The sequence below is a fragment of the Petaurus breviceps genome, unplaced genomic scaffold, assembly GCF_028583685.1.
Source record: "Petaurus breviceps papuanus isolate PSGF00001 unplaced genomic scaffold, PetGlider_PUasm1.0 98, whole genome shotgun sequence".
Classification (NCBI taxonomy): Eukaryota; Metazoa; Chordata; class Mammalia; order Diprotodontia; family Petauridae; genus Petaurus; species Petaurus breviceps.
The window spans coordinates 5,851,729-5,874,230 of NW_027187460.1; the positions used below are offsets into that span (position 1 = coordinate 5,851,729).

Below are 22,502 nucleotides of genomic sequence, written 5' to 3' on the forward strand. Positions count from 1 at the left end.
TTTTGTCATTGGTGTGCGTGTCATGACTTGAATTACTACAGAAAAAATAATTCATCATCGCACCTTCTGGTGATGAGCATTTCCAAAACTAGCTAGGCCTATGCTTGAACTACAGACATGCAGTCTGGCTCCAGGCCTGTACTAGAAACCTTTCCAGTTTCATAGACATTCATTAGACTTGGTAGTTTGCTGGTATAACTTTCAGTAACACAGGATCACTTGCACACCATTGTCAGTTAGTTTAAAAAAACTTTAGTGGAGGATATGTTTTCATACATACAATATGTGCAGTTTAGAACAAAAACAATTTCCACTTTTATTGATAAAAATGTGAAATAAAAAAACATTTCTTTGAACAGTAGACCAAAAAGATTATAGTCTTCAACTGTATAATAACATTTGCCTCACTGTGTGTGTATGTGTGTAACTCCCCTTCATGTGTAAACTCCATCAAGTTCTGTTTTCTCTCTGTTTCCCACAGTACCCTGTATGGTACCCTGCAAAATAACAATACAGTCAAGACTGTTTTCTGAGTATTCTGATCATCAGTCCCTTATAGCAAAAGATCACTTGTTAAAAACATCTTAAAGTACACAATGGATTGCATTTTTATGCATGGCATTATTTTATTATAAAAATTCATTTCCCTATGTATTTTGGTCACTAGTAGCAATTTTTCAAAGTGTTGTGATAGACTGTATCCCTCTATTAAAAATCTAAAGCTGATGTTTAACTTGTAAATTTCTGCAAAGCGTGCCAGCTATTTATTTTCCTAGTAATGGATTCCGCAGGCAGGAACAGGGAGACACAATAGTATTCTAGATACTTTTGATGAAGCAGTTTCCTCTAAATGTTAATTTAGTAGTTGGGAGCTAAGCCAAATTTTGGTTTTGTAGTATTTAATAAAATACTGTTCCTCCTTTTTCTTTTGGGAAAATATATGTTTTATATATAAAACCCTGGTTTGTCTTTTCCATGGTAATTTTTAATAGGATCAGTTTGGTTATTTTCCAATTTAAAAAGATGACTGTGAGCGTTGGTCTATGAGGGAAATGGCACAGCAGAGCCTCCAGTCAAACAGGAATGTATTTGGGAAACAGTCGGGCAAATTCCCAGATGAGAAGAGGCTCTGGGACAACTGAGCTCACTCTGCATGAGTAATTCTGGGTGGTTGTTTCGTGCAATAAACTGGGAGGTTATAAGCTTTCAATGAGCTTCATTATTAGAACCCCTCCATACTGGTGTTAAGACATGTAGGAAGTGAATTGTTTACCATTGTAGTGAAGGTTTTGCCTAGCTCTGTCTTTTTGCTGGGAACCCTAAAGAATTCCTACACTATGGGAATCTAACAGATTTGTAACTTGTGCTGCATTCTAAGTATTTTAAATTATGGCAGATAGCCAAGATTAGTAATCTGCATAGCAGAACTGGAAGGAGACAGTGGTATAATATTGAACTTCAAATAGCCACTGTAATAGTAAGAATCTGGTAAGTAACTTGCTATATTATTTACTATTTTTTTCTTCCAATTAAAACAACATGTAGATTTTTTTCATCTATATAACTAAAAGCCATCATTGAAAATGCTCTTGCCTTATTTCTTTACTCTTTTGTTAAGGGTATTACTTTACTGGAATGTAGCTGAAAAACTGTAGTTAGGTATTTGGCAAATTTCGAGTTAACCAATTAAACTGAGATTTAACTACCCATAGTGTACTAATGCTTTTGTTTTTACCTTTCTGAGTTTGGTAAAAAGAGACTTTTTTCATATGAAGAATCAGTGGTTCCAGACATGTATCTGCTTGATAAATTGCTTCTTGAGATTTCTCAGGGCAATTATACTTTGCCACAAGCACAGAATGACTTTTTAAATGCAGAGATTTTGTTATTCTTTATATCCCCTCCCCCAGTCCTGCTCACTGCCATCTGGTTTGTTTGCTTGTGCCTACCCCCATGCCTGTGCTTTAAGTGAAATCTCCCGTTTAGAACTGGAATAGTCCACAATCTAACCGTGATTGGTTTGAAATCTTCTCCTACTGGCCCACTATTAAAGAATCCCTTGCTCATTTTTTCCCTTGACTACTTTGAGCATACTGGCATTGAGAGAACTGTCTTAAGGAGGTTTTCAGGGTGGGGTTTAGAGTACACTAACACACAAATGTCAGTTCTCCTTAACCCAGTTTATTGTCTCCTTAGTACAATACTGGAGGAGGAGAAGCTTCAGCAAGAAGAACGAATGAGAATGGAATCCAGAAGGCAGGTCACAGTGTCCTGGGATTCAGGAGGCTCAGACGAAGCTCCTCCCAAGGTAGTCATACTTATTGATTATTAAAAGCTGTTTTATTTCCTATCTTTAAAGGCATCAGTGCTGTTGTAGTGTCGTCTTTGCAGAAAAGCCAGAGGGTCATTTTTTCAACTACAGAGATTGTATTAGATGATCTGTTTTGTTCTTACAACAAATTACTATGCCCACTAATTATTTCTTATTTTAGCCTCTCCTAATTTTCTCAACACCCATAAATATGTTAATAGACAGTGTTCAGATAGATGTTATTTCAGGTCTAAATTCAAGACTCGTAAATTAAGCTGAACAAAACTTCTCCTTTGTTTCTTTCTGGCTTTTAGCTTGCTTCCCCTCCTCCACAAACATGAAATTTGACATAGAGGAGCCTGGCGCACGGCAAAACATTTCTGTCCTTAGCAAATTACAATTGTCTGGGATTCCACTAATCAGTAAAATCAAGTTTATGGTAGAAGGTGGGGTCAGACTGGAAATGCATTCTTTACTTTGTAGAACGTATATTGAAAATAAATTTGCATTCCTGTCTGATCAGAGCCTTTTTTTTTTTTTGGAAGAATCTGGCTAAGATCATTATGCATATGTTTGCTCTTTTTGTTGTTGTTTTCTCAGAAGTGAAAACACATTGAAATGAAATTAGATGCTACCCTGCTGCCTTCTGTTATGGACTTCCATGCCTTAGTTAGTCAGTCCTCAAACTTTTTAGTCTCAGGATGTGGGTTATATCTACCAATATTCACCATATTAAAATTTTAAAAATTAAAATGTCTTGGTGTAAAACAGTTTTGACCTGGTGTACCCCTTGAAAAGTAGGAGGGGAGGTACACAGAAGGACCACTACTTAGAAAACCTCTGCCTTATATTAAAGAATGCACCCCTGAGATGTGTCCAAAACTAGTTACTTAACCAAATTCATTTGACCAAGCCAAGTCATTGGTATCCAATAAAAGATTTTTGCTATTTATGCAGAGTCTGCTCTAATACAGTTCTTGCCTGTGGTATCCTTTGCCTCTTCAGATGATACTATACCACACTGATTAAACTAGAATCTTCCATGGTAGAATTGCTAGAGCAAATATTTGACTTTGTAAAGATGTAAATTAAACTTTTGTTTAGTTAATAGTTGACTAACAAGGATTTATTAGCAATTAGGTTGGCTTGAGTAAACTGAAGCAAATTCCATGGAATGAGAATTCACAGACATTTGCTAGCTTTCTTTTTTTTTTTTTAAGTGCTTATAAATTCCCTGGTTTAATGCAGTATAATCAACAAAAACAACTAGAGCCCTGCTTTGGGAGCCAAGAGACCTGAATTATAGCAAAGGGACCTTAAGCAATAATTTCCATTCCCTGGAGGCTCAGTTTGCTTATCTGTGGCATTATTGTACAGTAAAAGCTAGCAGGAAATATTTTTCACATTTTAAGATACAGTGACAGCATAAGAAAAAAGTGTTTAAAACCATGCCTGGCACAAAGTAAGCATATATAAACGTTAGGTATTGTTAACATTTTTATTATTGAGAACAGCACTTAGCACATACTTATGTATATAGACATATGGTTCAGAATATATCCTTGGTGGGTGAATAAGCTCATTTTCTAATATGTTACTGACTTTAAAAATCACTGGATTCGGGAACTTTGTATGGAATGAGCCCTCTAGTTGTTTATTGGTTTTTGCATAATTTTAACTCAGACTAGTTTTTGTTTTCCAAGGTTGCTGAAAAATAAGACCAATTATATTTTTGTATCTTATTATTTGAAGGAGGGGTGGCTAGATGGCACAGTGAATAGAGCACCAGCCCTGGAGTCAGGAGAACCTGAGTTCAAATTCAGCCTCAGACACTTAACACTTACTAGTAGTGCGACCTTAGGCAAGTCACTTAACCCCAATTGCCCTGCCTTCCCCTCTCCAAAAGAAAGTGTGGAAAAAGTAAGACTATATATTCCTAAATAGTAGCAAAACTAACAAAATTATTTCTAAAAATACTTGAAGTAGCAGTAATTTTGTTGGTGTGAGTAATCTCTTTACCAACACAGATTACAACCTATCTTTAACTTATGGTCTTTAAGAATTACTATGACTGAAAAATGCATTACCCTTCAGCCAGACTGTAATGAGTTCCTCTGAATTTTGCTAGGCCTGTCCCTAAGCAACAGATATGTAGTCGGTCTATCATTGCACCCCTGCTGGAGGGAGATTTTTCTAGATTCTATGCCCCAGGGTATATAGCCTTTGGTACCAGAGTCATAATGTCATGTTAGGATATGAAGCATTACAATAAAACTGTCCAGGAGACTTAAGCCCTAGAACCATGCTCTAGGTCCTGGGTTCTAATCCTGCCACTGACACTTACTTGTGTGACTGTGACCAATCTACTTTGCCATTCTCAGCCCCAGTTTCTCCATCTGTATAATTGGGATAATAACATTACCTACTTCACAGGGTTGTTGTGAAGATCAAATGAGATAACATTTTTCTGTAAACCTCAAAGTGCCATGTGAATGTTTATTATTATTATATTATAAAATGGTCTACTTGGATAAGAGTCAGACCTCTCAGCTCCCATACCTACTCCAGCAAAACCCTAAATTGGCACCAGAACAAACATGATGAACAAATCAGTGAGAAACTACAATAAATTACTTCTACCCAGAACTATAGAAGAGGTCAGCTGGGAGGTGCTATATATATCATCATCATCTTCATCACATGTTCTGTGACAGCAAAGCAGCTACACCTGCTAAAGGAGCATTCAACTACAGAGGCCTGGTAAATGATAAACTACTATCACATTATTGAATACCTTTGCCATTCAAGAGTCAAACCTGCTTTCTAAGTTTCTCAATAGACGTCTTCACTGTCAAATCCCCTCTATGTTTATGTTTGCAGGATTTTTCACCTCAAAAAGGTTTTCAACTACTCTGAAATTGAGTGACAGCATGATTTAACAACTCTGCTTTCCTGGATGAAGTGGTGATGTCACAGACCCTATTCAGTTCCTCCATTTCTTCCCATAGTTTATTATCACAACATGATTTCAGTTCCATTAAGTATAGGTAGGAAATGCGGCTTCTAGATTTAAATTTCATGACTGAGTGGAAAGAGAATTTATAAAAACTGAAAAATGAATTCTCCATTCAGATTCAAAACACAAAGCAGTGGTAAAACAGATGAAGTTGTAGTTAATTGGAGGCAGAACATTAAAACTACCTCCCAAAATGAGTTATTGAATGTTACTTGCTAATGAACTCTCAGTAGTACTGCAGCATTTCTAAAATCTTTACTTTCATTACTATGGGTACTTCTCATCAGTATAGATCACAATCCATCCACACCTTTTTTTCTGACTCTTTTCTCTATACCCTCTATATGTAAATTCAGTGTTCTGGAATCCTTCCTCTCCTTCTTTTAATATATGTTGAGAATTTCCAGTCTAGTGCTCAGGGTGTCAATCTGTTATACCTCACTTTTACAGCATGACCAATATACCTCCTTTTCTAGTCATATATCTCCTTGATGATATCTTTCAGACTACTTTTTGCAAGCTATTTATATTTTTTTGTCTAGACCTCTGATATCATTGGTATAGAGCATTCCCATTACAGAAGCTCCCTGTACCAAAAGTAGGTCAGTACTTGATCTGTAACCCATAACATGAGTTGCTCAGAGATGTCAGGGCTCTGTAAGGTGTCAGAGGTGACACTTGAACCCATGTCCTCCTGACTGAAAGGCCAGCTCTCTATTCACAGTGACATGATGCCTTAATATAAATACTCAAAATAAGTGCGTGTGTGTGTGTGTGTGTGTGTGTGTGTGTGTGTGTGTGTGTGATCAACATAGACAGAGCTAGAAGGGATGTAAGAATTAGAAAAGTACTTAATAAAATTCACAGGATACTCTTTGGAATATTTTATCTGAAGCCATCTCTGCACCGAAGGAGCCCAAACCATTGCTCATTCCAGCAACATAAATCTTACTTTGTGTTTCCTAAGGTTAGTATATAGCAATCTGCAGTTGATGCAGTATCAAGAGCTGGGCCTTCATGATCTTCCCTCTCTTTCCCACAGCCAGTATACAATACTGATTATCCTCCCCCTGCACCACCACCCCTGAGCACCTGTTGTATGCCAGGCACAGGCACTGTGCAAGGCCAGCGATATAAAGAAGACCAAAAATGAGTTCACAGTCTAATGAGAGAGGCAGCATGCAAATAACAATGTAGACACAAATCATAAACAGAATAAATTGGAGACAGTCCACAGAGGAAAGGCACTAGCTTTAAGGGGGATTAGGAAAGGCTTACTGTAGAAGATAGGATTTTATCTGGCACTTAAAAGAAAGCCAGGGGACAAGATGAAGAAGGAGAGAATTCTGGAGATGGGGGCAAGGCAGTGACAATGCCTGGAGCTGGAAGCGGGAGTGTTTTTTTTTGGGCAAGGGCCAGCCAGGGGGCAGAGTCACTGCATCACAGAGTATGTATGGGGAGGAAGAGTAAGGTTTAAGAAGGCTGGAAAGGTAGGATCAGGAGTGTCCCTTAGGAAGGTTAATTTAATGGAAGATGTAGTGTAGTGGGGAGAACCTTGCAGCAGGGAACCAACTATCATACAGTTGTAATAGTCCAGATGTGAGGTGATAAGGGCCTGTACCAGGGTGGGGGCCGTGTTAGAGGAGAGAAGGAGATGTTATGGAGAATGGACGGAAGGGAATAAGCATTTATGAAGCACCTACAATTTGCTAGACACTGTGCTAAGCACTTTATAACTATTATCTTGTTTGATCTTCACTTGATGTTGTGAAGGTAAAATCAGCATGTCTTGGTAAGAGATTAGATATGGGGGAGTGAGAGAGAGAGAGAAGAATAGAGGATGACACCTGGTTTGCAAACCTGGGTAACTGGGAGTATGGTACCTTTGCTAAACCATTTCTAGAGGTGTGGCCCAATCTCCAAACAGATAATGCACATGGCTGATTCTGTGTCCCAGTTCTGCCACTAGCTAGCTAGGTGAATTTGAACACATCACTTCTCCATACCCTAGTTTCCTCATCCGTAAAATGAGGGCATTAATACCAGATGATCACTTTAGAATCATGCAGTTCTAAGATTCTAAATGTCTTATAAAAGAATTTGGATTGTTTTTTTTCTTCGCATTTCTTTTTCAGTCAGATAAGCAGAAAACACATTTGTTATGGGATGCATGTTACTTATATACTTGGAGGAAAGAAATCAGCCGTTTGAGTTTATGCCAAAACCTATATGTATATGTGTCCCAGATGTTCCCATCTGAATAGCAGCAAATTGTAGATGTGACATCATTTCATAGCAAAGATGTTGGGAGTTTTTACGCCAGTAAAATTTTTCTATTCTGTCAGTATAACACTGACACACTTAACAATGAATCATAAAATCTTAAGTTGGAAGGTATCATAGAGGTCATATAATCTAATCCTCAACTAAAGAATGGTATTCCTGTAAAACATTCAACCTAAATAATTAAATATTTATTAAGTTTCCTATTACGTACAGAGTACTATATCATTCCCTAAAGATACAAAATGGAAAAATTACATATGCTCAAGGAGCTTATAATCTAACAATAGGGATATAACATGCATACAGATTAATACGATTTAAAATAAGAGTTGACAAGACCACTTTCATATGGAAGGTGAAATCAGGGAAGTCTGAATGGAAGAAGTGGTACCTGAGCTGATATGTTTCAATAGGTAGAAATAAGGGGAATATGTTTCAGGCATGGGGAGATGGCATATAGAAATAGACAGAGATAAGAGTACAAGATAATAAGGTTCAGGTTGACTGAAATAAAGGGGATGTAGGCTGTCAGTCAAGAAGCATTTGTTAAGTACTTTGTGCTAAGTGATGGCACATAATCAGTGAGGAGTAGTATGAAATAAGGCTAGAAAAAGTTTATAATCAGGTTGTAGAGTGTCTTAAATGTCAGGATAAGGAGTTTGTGTATTCTCCTTTCAGTAATAGGAAGCTAATGAAGGTTCTTTAATCAGGGAATGGAATGGAGTCTTTGCATAAGTAATTTTTCTAGTCTTCTCCCATCCAACATACAGAGACCATACTGGGTCTCTGTACTTCTTCAAAATATAGCATGGTTTAATTGAAAGAACACTGAATTTAGGCATCATTCATGACAAGTCCATTCTCCACTCAAACAAGTCCTGTTACAAGTTAACTTACCATCCAGACAATAGCCCCTCCCACCACCCAGGAAATAGTTCATTCCGTTTTTTAAAAAACGTGATTGTTACAACATTGTCCTTTGTATTGAGCTGAAACTGGCCTTCCTATAACTTCTTACACTGGTATCCCACTACTACTAGAATGTCTCAGCACACAGAGAAGGAAAAGGCCTAGTCTGACTATTTGATAAACCTTTCCAATGTCCAACAGTAACTCCTTATTTAAAAATTCTTCCTCATAAAAGCTATCTTCTTTCCCTCCTGCTTCACTTAAAACTCATTTCTTTTTATTTTCACCTCAGTGTTAGTGGCCTCTATTTACTTAACACATTTCATCTTTTTCTGCTCTAGGTTAAAGAATTCCACCTAGTTCTTTAACTTGGATTTCAATATAAATTCTCTAACTGGATTATAAAATGTTTGAAAGGAAAAGGTTTTGAGGTTGTTTTGAGGTTATTATATATTTGAGGTTATTTATTCTAATTCCCTCATTTGACAGAGGACAAAACTGAGACTCATAAAAGCACTAAACTGAAGCTGGAATCAAAGTTCTGATTTACTGACTCAATCTTATGTCCTTTCAGTTAAATCATTCATCATATTAAATAATCTGACAGTCCTTCATTCAATCATATTATCTCATTTTTTCAGCCTGCATTTATTAAGAGCCTTCTATGTGCCTGGCACTATTCTAGACCCTGAGGACACAAAATACCTCACTTTTACAAATGTTTTTCATCCATGTTATCACTTCTGTAAGGGTAAACAAAGAAAGAATTTTCTCCCCATTTTATAGATTTTTTGAAAAAGTAAGCTGAAACTCAGAAAGGGTGTGTTTTCACTAAGTCAGAGTGACAGGGCCATAACTCAAACCCAGGTCTTCTGACTCTAGGTACTCTTTTCCCTATACTGCATTGACTTCCTTGACTTAGAGGGCCATGTTTTTACAGTCTCTTCAGTAAATGCTATTTGATTAGAAATAGACTTTTAAAGTAACCAATATATTCCTCTTTTTACCATTGCTTATAATTTGTTCACAGCCCAGCCGACCTGGTTATCCTAGCCCAAGATCCAGTGAAGGCTTTTATCCTAGTCCGCAACATATGGTACAGACCAATCATTATCAGGTAAAAAAATGAAATATTTTATTTCTCCATATCATTGAAGAAAATTCTATTTAGGGGTTATATTACATATATCTTTGTTTACTTTTTTCTAGGTTTTGGATTTCTGAGTTATTTGGGTCCTAGTCAGTAAATTTGAAATGCACCTTTTACCTTCTCTTTGTTTTTCATTGTCACGAGATGCATAGCAAATGTTCACGTTAAGATACGTGACACTTACGACTTAAGTTCTGGTACCCAGCCAAACTTAAAATAATGCAAAATATAAATTTAATGAATAATAATAGTCCTATCATTTCAAAAAGACTTGATCATGGAAACCTTAGGTTAACCAATTAATTGGCAGGCCCTTAATTTTTAGAAGTCACAAATAGGAAAAATCTCTAGGAATTAGAAAGGATTAATGTAGTGTCAGTCTTGGGTAACAAAAAAGAATGATGATCACAGCAATTCCTATCTCAGTAAGCTTAAAGAGTGATACTTGATGGAGAAAGATAAAGGGAAGCCTACAGAATGAACAGGGTAGAAATTTAGCCATCCATCCAGAGAATGAATGAAGCATGTTGCACACTTCTTGGCATAGAGGTAATGATCTCAAGGTGCAAAATTTTACATTTTTGGATGTAGTCAGCCTGGTAACTAGTATTGTTTAACTGCATATTTGTCAAAATGACTTTTTTCCTTTTTCTAATGGTGGTGTGGGAAAGAAAAAATAAAATGCTAGTTAATTGGAATATAAAGTTTAATAGTTATAAAAAATCTTAAAACTTTCCTCCCCATCCTACCCCCCCCCTCAACAAAATAAATTATTAATCCATTTAGCTGATCACCCAGAACAGTAATACTACATAAAAGTCAACATGGCTTTCTGAAAAGTCATTCAAGCCAAAGGAATTTCATTTCCTAATCTGTTAAAGTGCCCTTCCACATAGACAAGGAAGAAAGCTTGGTTGAATATATCCTATGTTAATTTCAGTAAGTGTTTTTGTACCATCTCATATGAGAAATTTGCTGAATAGAATTACAGGATCACAAGATTTAGAGCTGAAAGAGATCTTAATTACATTTGAGGAAATTTATACTCACAGAGCTAAAACGGTCTTCCATGGTCATGGTCATGGTCACATAGCTAGTAAACAGAACGTAAGCTTCTTGAAGTCAGTGATTGTTTCATTTTTGCTATCATTGTGTCCCTAGAACAGCGACTTGAACATAAAAGATATTTAATACATCTTTGTTGAATTGTCCAAATCTGGATTTGAACCAAAGTCCTCTAAGTTTTTACTGTTATTGTTAAACATTATTATATGTAAGGATGATGAGTTCCACACCCAAAAATTAACACTTCTTGGTTATCATTTCCTATTCTAATCACTGTTTCTTTTGATAATTTGGATAATTAAGTTAAGTTCTAAAAACATTTATTAAGTATTGGGAATACAAGACAAAAACCAAATTGTTCCTGTCCTTAAGGAATTTACATTCCTTTGAGAGGTAGGGGAGGTAGGAAATCAACATATAAATTCAGGTGAGTAAAGGTAGAGGAGAGAACACTAACAACCTGGAAGATTAAGAAAGGAAGGAAGTCAAAATTGAAGGAAAACAAAAGAATAAATGGGTACATCAGCCTTGAAGATGCTCCTAAGTTGAGAATCTTTACAGCTTGAAAAGAAGTAAAATTTTAAATGACCTCAGTTATTTAAAGGCTATTATTTTTAAAAATGATAAAGAAACAATAATAGTTCACATTTCTCTTGAATTTTAAGGTTTACAAAGAGGAAAAGACACAAACATGAAAAATTTAAAAACAATATAGTATTTAAATAACACCTCAACATTAGAAATTTCACAAGACAGTGTTAATTATCAAATGAGAACTACAAACAATAAATATGGTTAATAGTTCAAAGGAGGGGGAAAGCACTTAAGGCTAAAGCATTGCATGGTATTTGGATTTCCTGAGAACATTTTTATTTTTATAAGTAGGAGATTTCTTTGGGACATTTCATATTCTTTTTTAGACTGAGTAATAGCCATTTGAGTCCTTTCCCATAGTTATTTGTGTTATTTGGAATGTTGCCATAAAACATTGGAAACTTCTTTATTGGAAAAGTATCTAAAAATTCTCTGGCAGGAAGAGGTTACTTCTTCCAAAAAAAATGATAATGATAGTGATGATGATAAAAGTGACATTTTAGAAGTAATATTTTTATCATTAAAATATTTTCACTTATGTCTTGATTTCTATAAAATTGAAACTATTCACACATCTTAGAAGAAACGATAATTGTATTTCACCCCTGTAGGAACTTGGGTAGGAACCAATAGAAAGAGACTGAAAAAAAAATCTAGCTTGAGGTGTACATTATTTCACTTAATCCTAGCATTTTGGTCTTTATATTTCTGTGGTTAGTTATTAATTGCTTGACAGCATCAGTCTAAGGAATTCTGATCATAATAGTTGATATATTTATAACTTTGTGAGTAGGTGACATTTTACTTACAATTCATTTAGTCCTTACAAACTTATGAGGTAGATAGCGTAAATATTCTTTGTTTTGTAAATGAAGAAATTGAGGCATAGAGACTGTGATTTGCCCAGGTTCCTACAGCTAGTAAGATAAAGATCTGGGACTTGAACCAATGTATAGAATATTGACAGTATTCTTTCTCTTTCTGATGCCCTTTGTGGGAAAGAAACTGCTTTAGATTTGCCTCCTCCAAATGAAAAATTTTATTGGCCTTTTCGTGAATCTTTGGTCTTTGTTCAGGCTTTGGGGTTAATCTAGAATACTTGTAGAGTACTGAACTCTACAACTCTGAATACTTGTATTGAACTTGGAGTCAAGAAGACCTGAGTTCAAATCCTGTCTCAGATACTTACTAGCTGTGTGACACTGGGCAAGTCACTTAACCTTTCTATACCTCTACTTCCTCATCCATAAAATGAGGTAGGACTCTGAGGTCTTACTCTATGATCCTATGGTCCTACTTTAAAGTTTTTCTCGTAGAGTTATTGGGGCCATGCTGGCAGCCAGATGTTGTTTAGCCATATTTATATCTACCTATGGTATTTTCATCTGAAGAATGTATTTTTTTCGCCTTTTAAATGAGTACTTTTTTACAGTTCCATAATAAATTACTTCTTCTCTGGTTGTTTGTAAGTCACATTTTTTTCTTCCACTTCCTTCCCTACATGGGTCAAAGCTACTCAGCCAAGATCTTTAAAAATATTAAAATGTCTTCTATAACTCATTCACAGGTCTCTGGCTATCCTGGTTCTCATGGAATAACAGCCATGGCTGGCAGCATTTATCCTGGTCAAGCATCTCTGTTGGACCAAACAGAGTCTTGGAACCATCGACCTCAGGAGGTATCAATGTGGCAGCCCAGCATGGAGGTAAATAAAGTTTTCTTGGGAAATCCGTTTTGTTTTATTTTGTTTTTTTCTTAAAAAAAATCTTTATTTTGCTTTTTGACTTTTGTTTTTATGTTATATTCATTTTGGATTGTATCAGTATCCTCCCTAATGAACAATCTTGTGTAACAACAATTAAAAAATAAAGAAAAAAAAATCAGCAAAACCAACACATCAGCCATATGTGACTATATATAATATTTCACATCCATAGTTCTCTACTTCTACAATGAAAAGCAAGAGATGCATTTTTTTTCTGTTTTTCTCAAGCTTTGGGTTTTGTAGTTACATAGTGTTTAGTTTAACTTTTTTTCTATTTCCGTTGTTGTAGCCATTGTGTATATATTTTCCTTGTACCATTTGCTTCACTATGCTCCATATGCGTTCCTATGCCTTTCTGACTTCTTATTTCTTCATATTTGTTATTTCTTATAGTACAGTAATAGAAAACTAATTTAACTGAGATCCCTTCGAGCTTAAAAATTCTGCAGTTTTCTATATTTGGCTTATCTCTTCCTATATATAAGGGAAAAAAATGTTTTATCCTTTATGCTTCAGTGTTCTTTGCAAAATCAGAGACTGATTCCAAGGTTTTATAAAAATTGTTTATAGAAATAGCAGAGGGGAGATTCTGTAATCTCTCATTCACTTTTTTGGAGAGGATAGCACCAACTTGATGGTAGGCCATACACATCGAAACAAAGCCCACCATAGCTACAAGAGACTGGCCTTTTCAGGAAAAGATCTTCAGTCCTAGACTTATTATTCTTGTTCTCTCTGAAGCAGACAGTACCACTTCATTTATACTGCTTGGCAGGAAGCATTTTTCTTATTCCTAAACTTTCTTAGCTTCTCTGATCCAGTGCTCTTTGTTCATTCAACAAGCATTTATTAACCATCCCTTTTGTTCAGAGCACTAGAGAAGACATGGTGTCTGCTGCCCTCACAGAGATTTTGATCTAGTAGGGGGACAAGACCAAAACAGATAGCTATAATGTATGTTGCATTTAAAGTATATTAAAGTGCCACGGTACCAGGTACTTTGTGAGATCTGAACAAAGGTTGTAACTTCACAGGAGGATCTGTTCTTCTCCCTATAATCATTTTCCTTTATAGTTCTCCTTTGGCTTCCAGAGCTAAAGAACATTTTAAATCAGTCTTTGAAATGATAGCTTACTAGTATATAGTCCTTGACATATACAGAGTGTTTTATGCCCATTATTTCATTTGATCTTCATGGCAGTCCTATGAAGGAAGGCACAGTAAGGATAATCATTCCCACTTTGCAGAAGAGAAAACTGAGGGTCAAAGAGATTAAATGGATGGCTCAAAATCAAACAGTTTGGAGGGGCAGGATTTTTATGTTCAATCTCCCAAAGTATGTCATCTCCCAAAGTTGATTTTAAAATATTTGTTTGAATTATAAAACATCATCATTTCCTGCTACCAAATCATTCTTTTATTCACAATTTATTATCTTCTCTTTAGAGTTACGTCCTAGAACAAATGTGTGATTATCCAAGGTTTTGTGTACTTTAATTGATGTAAAGAGTTTGTTGTGTCCCTTGAAAGTCGTTGAAAAAATGTACCAGTGGTACAGAGAACAGATCTGAATAATGAAGGTATGGACTTTGCTTTTTCTCATCATTTAGGACTCTGCTACATTGGACATGAGGGGATTAGGCCAAGTCCTTCCAGCACATCTTATGGAAGAGAGATTGATACGGCAGCAGCAGGAAATGGAAGAAGATCAACGTTGGCTTGAGAAGGAGGAGAGATTTTTGGTAATTGCATTCAGAGAACGATAATTCTCACAGCTATGAAAACCCTGCTCAACAGTGATAGATTCTTACCTGTTGTAAGGATGTGATCTCTTGCACTTGGCCCAAGAAAGCAGAACTGAGACTAACAGGTAGAGAAATTGCACATTTCCTCTCTGAGGAAGGAAATGCTTCCTAAAACTTCAAGTTACCAACAAGTGCCTTGGAAAATAGTGGTTTAGTCATCACTGGAGGTCTTCAGACATAAACTGGATGGCCATTTTTCATGGGTGTTGTAGTGGGGATTCCTTTTCAAATGTAATAAAGGACCTCTGAGATCCTGTCCAGCTCAGATTCTATGAGACTTATTAATGCAACAGAACACTTCAGAACAGATCTAATCCCTATTCTGTATGGCAGCCCTGCATATGTTTGAAGAGGACTCTCTTATATTGCCTAGGTGCTCTCTTCTTCAAGCTAAACAGTCCCATTTCCTTCCATTGACCCTCATGTGGCATTGTCTCAAGATCTTACTCCATCCTGATTGCCTTCCTCTGGACTCTTTCCAGATCGTCAATATCTTTCTTAAAATGTGGCACACATAACTCAACACAGTACTCTGGTTGCCATCTAGTACAGTAAGATGATCACCTCCCTTAGTCTGTTCACAATAGCAGCCTAAGATTATATTAGCTTTTAGGGGGGTTGCCATGTCACTGTTGACTCATAATGAGCTTACAGTCCATTGAAACCCCTAAATTTTTTCCAGATAAACTTCTGTCTAACTATACCTTTTTCCCCACCTGGTTCATATCTCCATACCTTGATTACAAGGACAGAAAGAGAGACTTTTTCTTTTCTGAAAGCTAAAGTCTAGGTCAACTATATCCATAGAATTTCCCTGTTAGAAAAGGAACTGAGGGTGGTCTGGTATGTCCACAATGAAAGTATGCAGGTTGTTTGCATGACCATTTCCTTTCCTAGACATTCACAGATCCTCTTTTTAGAAATATGTTCTAAAAATTTTGCCAGTAGTCAAAGTCAGTCTCAGTGGCCTATAAACACTCTTCTCTTTACTTTTTGAAAACTAAGACTTTTTGCCAGCCCTATAGTACCTTTCTATCTCTTGTTCTCCGTGTTCATTTTGATATTTTTCTTTTTGTGTGTGATATATGTTATCTTCATTTGAAACACTGGTAAAATTGTAACACAAATATTACTTTTATGAAATTGATGATCTGTGCTTATTAGGTAAAATTAATTATTGTTTTCATTACTTTTATTTTTTTAAGTTTTGCTGATGCCTTTTTTTTTTTACATCATTTGCTTCCTGCTATATTCCTTTCCAATTAAATCTCTTATGACAAGGGAAAAGCAGTTAAACAAAACCAATTTGGTTTGATTCAGTAAATACTTATTAAGCATTCTTTCTGTGTGCAAGGCGTTATGCTGAATAATGGTTATGGAAAAACAAAAATAAAACAGTTCCTGCCCTCAAGGAGTTTTCATATGTGCCAGCAACTATATGCAAAGTATATTCAGAGCACCATAGTCATTTTAGAGGAGAAAGAATATTTAAAAATGGAGGGATCAGAAATGACCTTTTGTAGGAGTTGGCAAATTGGCATTACTTTCGAAGATTTACAAAGCCTTGCTTTTCTCTTAGCCTCCGTATGAGGTAAGTAGTACACATAATTGTGTCCATTTTACAAATGAGGAAACTGAAACACAGACAGAGAGCATGGTATACACAACAAGGCTATTTCCACAGCTTTGTACTGCCTCTAGGTATAACCAGTCAGTGAATGAACAGACAGACATTTATAGAGTGCCTGCTCTGCATATGCTAGGAACCATGGTAAACAGTGGAGATGTAATAGAACTTGGGGAGACAGGAATATATATAATTGACCGAATTGTACAGTGTGGGGAGGGGAATAACATATAACAAATTTGGAAAGGTAGGTTAGAGACAGGTTGCAAAGTGTTTTAAATGCCAAATAGAGTATTGCATATTTGAGCCTACCGGTAATAGGTGCTAAAGTACGTTAAATACTAGAGTGACATGGTCAGAGTCAAGACTTAGGAAAATCACTTCAGTGGGTGATTGTGTGGATAATGGGGGAGACTTGAGGCAGGGAGACCAGTTATAAGGCTATTGTGATAGTCCAGAGGAGAAGTGATGAGGGCCTAGGCTAGAGTGGTGACTGAGTGGAGATCAGCAGGTGGATGTGAGAAATGTGGAGCTATAAACAACAAAATTAGGCAGCTAGTTGATATGTGGGATAAGAAGCATCAAGTCCTGAAGCTAGACATAATGAGGACCTGAAGAAAGGGGCCAGCTCTGTGATTGGATGGAAGAGGACACGTCTGAGAGATGTTGTGGAAAAAGAAATGGCAAAATTTGACAGTTGATTAAATATATGGGGTGAATGAGAGTGAAAAGTAGAAAATAACTTTGAGGTTGTAAATTTGAATTACGGTAAGGATGTGGTACCCTTGGCAGAATAGGCAAGTCCTAAAGAGAGGTGCGTTAGAAGGGAGAAGATGATGAATTCGGTTCTGGATGTTGAGTTTGCCTGTATTTCCTCTACTAATTTACTGTCCTTATCTCAGTCGTCACCTTTTATAACTATTTGACATGATTGACAACTTCCTGGATGCTGTTTTTTCTCTGAGGCTTTGTGACAATGCTCCTCTTTTTACCTGCCTCACTACTATTCTCTTTCCTTTGGATCTTTATCCATGTCAGGCCTTCACAGTATTGAGTATACCCCAAGCCTCTGCCCTAACAGGGCTCTCCTTTCTTGCTATATTGTCTCACTTAGAAATCTTGTCAACTTCTCTAGGTTCATTTATCATCTCAATGCAAATGATTCCCACATCTATCAATTCAGCCTCATGCTCTCTCCTGAGCCCCCAATCTACATTTTCATTACCTAGTATATTTTTCAACCTAGATGTCCTGTAGAAACCTCAAGCTCAACATGTGGGGCTCTCCCCCTACTCACCCTGTTTATGAACTTAATTCTTTCTATCAAAGGCACCATCTTCTGGCCTTCTAGGCTCACAACCCTGATTCATCCTCATTTCTCAGTGTTACCCCATATGCCCAATCACTTTACAAATCTTTTCATTTCTTTCCCCAGAGCTTCTTTCTTCTCTCTACTTATACAGCCTCCACCTCAGTTCCAGTCCTTGTTACTTTTTTTTTTTTTTTGCTTTTTGGAGGGCAGTTGGGGTTAAGTGACTTGCCAAGGTCACACAGCTAGTTTTTTTGTGTTAAGTGAGGCCGGATTTGAACTCAAGTCCTCCTTACTCCAGGGCTGGTGCTCTATTCACTGTGCCACCTCGCCACCCCAGTCCTTATCACTTTCTTGCATGACTTGTTGTAATCATCTCATAACTGGTCATCTTGCCTTGAGTCTTTCCTCACTCTGGGCCATCTTTCACAAATCTGCCAGTAATTTTGCTGAAATATAGATTGGAATGTTCCTGTTACCTCTAGGAACAAATTTAAACTCCTGTCACTTAAAGCTCTTCATAGCCGTATCTGTTTGTCATCTAAAGCTCAGCCTAGCTAAATTTCAAGAGGCCCTCACCAGATAATGATCCAATAAAGGACACTGAGGAAGAACAGCCAGATAGTTAGGAGAACAGTGTCAGGAAATTTGGGAGAGAACAGACTCTCCAGGAGAAGAGAGTGAACAGTGCCAAGTTGCTTACAGAGAAGTCAAGAAAGAGAAGGGTTGAAAGTAGAGAGAGAAGTCTTGGTTGGGAGATAAAGCAGAGGACCAAGAAGTGAAATCCTTTTTTGCCCTGTGTGTGTCCCCTTTTCCTTAGTTTGTTCTTTTGTTTGCATGTCATTGTTGAGCACCTCTCCTAAGGGGCTTTTTTAATGAGCAGAGCACCATCATCTTGGTGTGAAGAGGATTCTGAGCTTGTAAAAGACTTTTCACCACTAGTAGGCCTTACCAACTAGGAAAGTTCCATGTACCTTCACAGCTCCTCTGTTTATTATTCAGAGTCCAGCCTAGCTAATATTTCAAAAGACCCCCTCGCTAGATGATGAATGTTTGAGGGACCACAGCAGTTTATAACAAACCTTCCACTGAGGCACAGAGGAGCTAGCATCTGTTCTAGTACAGGGGAAACCCATACTGTGAAATGTCCAAGAGCTGTGGGCACCCTTGTCCTCCTGTGTAAATCACCTCTATCCCAAACCTTCCATTATTATACAGGCTGCTAATATATAAAACCATTTATATAAAACTTTACAGTTTCCTAAAGCACTTTGTCTGTGCCTCTCCTTTGTTCAATCTGCCCATCTGACAGGCACCATTCTATAGTGGATAGATTGCTGGACTAGGAGACCAGAAGATCTGAGTGCAAATCCCACCTCAGACATTTGTATTAGCTGTGTGATTCTGGGCAAGTCACTTAGCTTCTCTGGTCTCACTTTCCTCAGCTGTAAGTGATAAGGCAGGACTCCATGACTTCAAAGCTCTCAATCTATTGTCCTGTGATCCTCCCCCCCACCTAAGACAATATTAGGTCCTCGAGGGCAAAAACTTTATCACTTTGTAATCCCAGCACACAGTACAGTGACTTGTTCCATAAAAGGCACGTAATTAATATCTGTTGAGTCATATTGCATTCTTTCTATTTGTCAAATGAAGGAACTGAGGCTAAGAAAATTAAGTGACTTCCTTCTTGTCACACAAGAAAGCTGAGCCTATATGTGAACCTCATTCTTTCTGCTCCCCAATTTGACACCATTGGCAGAGATGCTCTGTAAGTATAGAGTGGCCCCTGAACTAATCTTTGTCTCATCCCCTACCTCATGCCTTCCATTATCATGGAAGTTATAAAAGGTTGTTTATCTGCAAGTTCCTGAGTTTTAAACAATGTCAAATAATCAGTCTGCAAAAACACACATTAAGTAATGCATTTATTTTGCTATCCCAGTTGGGGCTTTACAAATGTTAGATTGGTTTTTCTACTAAATGATAAAATCCCTTAAGGCAAGGACTGATAAACTCTGTGAAAGTGGTTAGACCACAATCTATGTAAATAAGACCTGAAGGCCTCAGTGACTGTAAACAAAGTGAACCGGTAGTGTGGGAGCCAAAAAAAGAAAAACCCAACATGTCCTTAAGCTGCATTAATAGAATCATAGTGTCCAGAGCATGGGAGGTGTAATATTCCATACTATTATTTACTATTCCCTAATCCAACCCCCTCTCAAGTTTTGTACCAACTCTGGGTGCCACATTTTAGTAGGATCATTGACAAAATAGAGAATGTCTGGGATGAGATAGCCTCAGTAAAAGCTTATGGGGGAAGAAGAGAGCTGGAACTGAGTTAGCCTTGGGAACTAAAATGACTGCCTTCAGATATTTCAAAGTCTGTCCTGTGAAAGGAAGAATTAGACATTCTGATTGGTCCCAGAAGACAGAACTAGGATCAGAGAAAAGATATTACAGTGAGACAGATTTCGGTTCTATATAAGGAGGCACTTCCTGACAATTAGAACTCTCTCTGTAGGTGGAGAGTTTCCTTTCTTCAAAATTGTTAAAGCAGAGGTCAAGTGAGTGCTTTGAGAGTATGTTGTGTAAAGTGATTCAGGTTTCAGGAAAGGGTGGAATAAGATAACAATATCACTGAGATCCTTTACAACTCTAAGATTCTTTGCATTTGTGCTCGGTGATACAGCTGTCATCTATTTCCTGCATACCTACAATCTAAAGTAATCCTCACTATGACACAGAGTTGACTGGGTTCTCAACACAAGTCTCTGACTAGTGTTTCCAGACTGTGAAGCTTCCAAATATACACCCAGTGTTAGGCTATATGTCCCTTGTCTGAAGCCTGGCCTAGCTAACTTTGTAAAACTGCTCCACCAGGTTGGCCACAAAGTAATGAATTTTTCAGCCATAACAACTTTTTAAGACCATTATCCCTAGAAGGGACTTCAAGCCATTTTGTGTAACCCTTTTGGTAATAAGCCTATTTTACCGTTTTTGGTAGTAAGCATGTTGTACCTTTCATATAGTTAGTGGTTTAAAAAAAAAAAAAAACGGTGCTGTCAGTCAAAATATTACTATTCCCTTTAGTTTGGTAGGGTCAATCTAGTCCAAGTAGGAAAAATCCATATTTTAGCTTTGTTTCTGTGATTTCATCAGTGTAGGTACTGCCAGTGGCACAGTCATAGCCCATCTACACCTTTGTACAAAATACGAGTGAATCTTTTGAGCTGGCCATTAGTCATCACTCACTCTCGTTACATGACTTGTTCATATTTTCTGTTCCTAATCTTCCTGATAATATTCTTTACACTGCTTTTCCTGCACAACTCCTCAATGGTAATATGTCACAGCCTAAACACAAACCATTATCAAACCCTTGATCTAGTCCTCACACACAAGCATTCTAACCTCCACAGTCCAAAATTCTGACATTCCTCTTATCTGACCTTAACTGTCTGTCTCTCCAGTGCCTTTTTCCTGACCTATTCCCCAATCTCAGTGCAACTTATATTCACTTAATTCATTCCTGCTTTCCAAACCATCATTTTATTGACTCACTTTCCTCTCTTCAAAGTCTTAACCAGTTAACCATTTGAACTTGGCATTGTCCTCAGCCTCAAATCCCTTGCCCTATTAGCTGTCATCAGTCTCCTTTTCCAGATTCCACCACTAGATTGCTTTCACCATCCATCTTCTTCATTCTTATTTAACACCACTGGAGGAAATCCCACAGTACTGCTAACCTGGATTTACTACATATTTATGTTATCCAATCTCAACTAGTCATTCATTGCTATACATCATTAATTTAACTCTTCACTAATTAACTGTTTTGCACTATGCACACTGGCTATTCCATTCTCTTTTCAAGCCATCATTTCTACCACTTTTCTCCTATCACCCCCATGTCAGCAGAAGATCTTACCTCATATTTCACTATAAAATTAAGTCCATTTCTCTAAAGCTCCCTCTCCCACAGTATCACTCTTAAAATAAATCTAATATCACCCCTCCCCATTCTTTGCTCCAATCTTGGAGAATGAGATGGCCCTTTCCCTTGCCATTTCCTCCCAGGACTTGCCATTGATCATTCTTTCTCCCTAATTTTCAACTTTTGATTATACACTTGCTACCTTCCTGCTGCCTACAAGGATTCCTAGAACATCCACATTTTAAAAAAACAACAACCCTTATTTGATCCTACTATCCCTTCAAAATTATATCCTTTATCAACCACTCTTCACAGCCAGACTACTAGAAAAAGTTGTCTACACTCATTGTTTCCAGGTTCTCTTCTCCCACTCATTTCTCAACCCTGTGCAGTCTGGCTTCTGTCCTCACCACTGGACTGAAATTTCTGTCTCCAAAGTCTCTAATGGTCTCCTTTCAAATATATTTTTATTTATATCTTTTGTATATCAAAGAATTTTTTTTTATTTTGAGGAGAAAGAAGAGGGAAAAATTAGTAAAAACCATTCAGCACATTGAAGAAATCTGATGTTGTATACTATGTTCAAAAAAGTGAAAAGATGAGTTTTGTCATGTCTCTTCTTTGCAATCAGTCTTGGACCTTTTAATTTTATAATATATCGCTGTAGTCGTTTATAACTGTTTTTCCCAGCTCTGCTTATGTCACTTTGAATCAGTTCTTATAAATCT

General features: G+C 37.1%; 1 protein-coding gene across 9 annotated transcripts in view; it reads left to right on the top strand.

Annotated features, from left to right (window-relative positions):
* The window catches only part of PTK2 (protein tyrosine kinase 2), a 439,876-nt gene that overhangs the window by 375,695 nt on the left and 41,679 nt on the right, over positions 1-22,502 (top strand). For 8 of the 9 annotated variants that reach the window (XM_069081220.1, XM_069081223.1, XM_069081221.1 and 5 more), the window contains 4 exons: positions 2,197-2,308; positions 9,553-9,639; positions 12,899-13,036; positions 14,707-14,838. In XM_069081220.1, the coding sequence (XP_068937321.1) occupies positions 2,197-2,308; positions 9,553-9,639; positions 12,899-13,036; positions 14,707-14,838 (469 nt within the window). Of the gene's footprint in view, positions 1-630; positions 1,489-2,196; positions 2,309-9,552; positions 9,640-12,898; positions 13,037-14,706; positions 14,839-22,502 lie in introns of those variants that run through there. The other variant, XM_069081229.1, reaches the window with a different exon arrangement.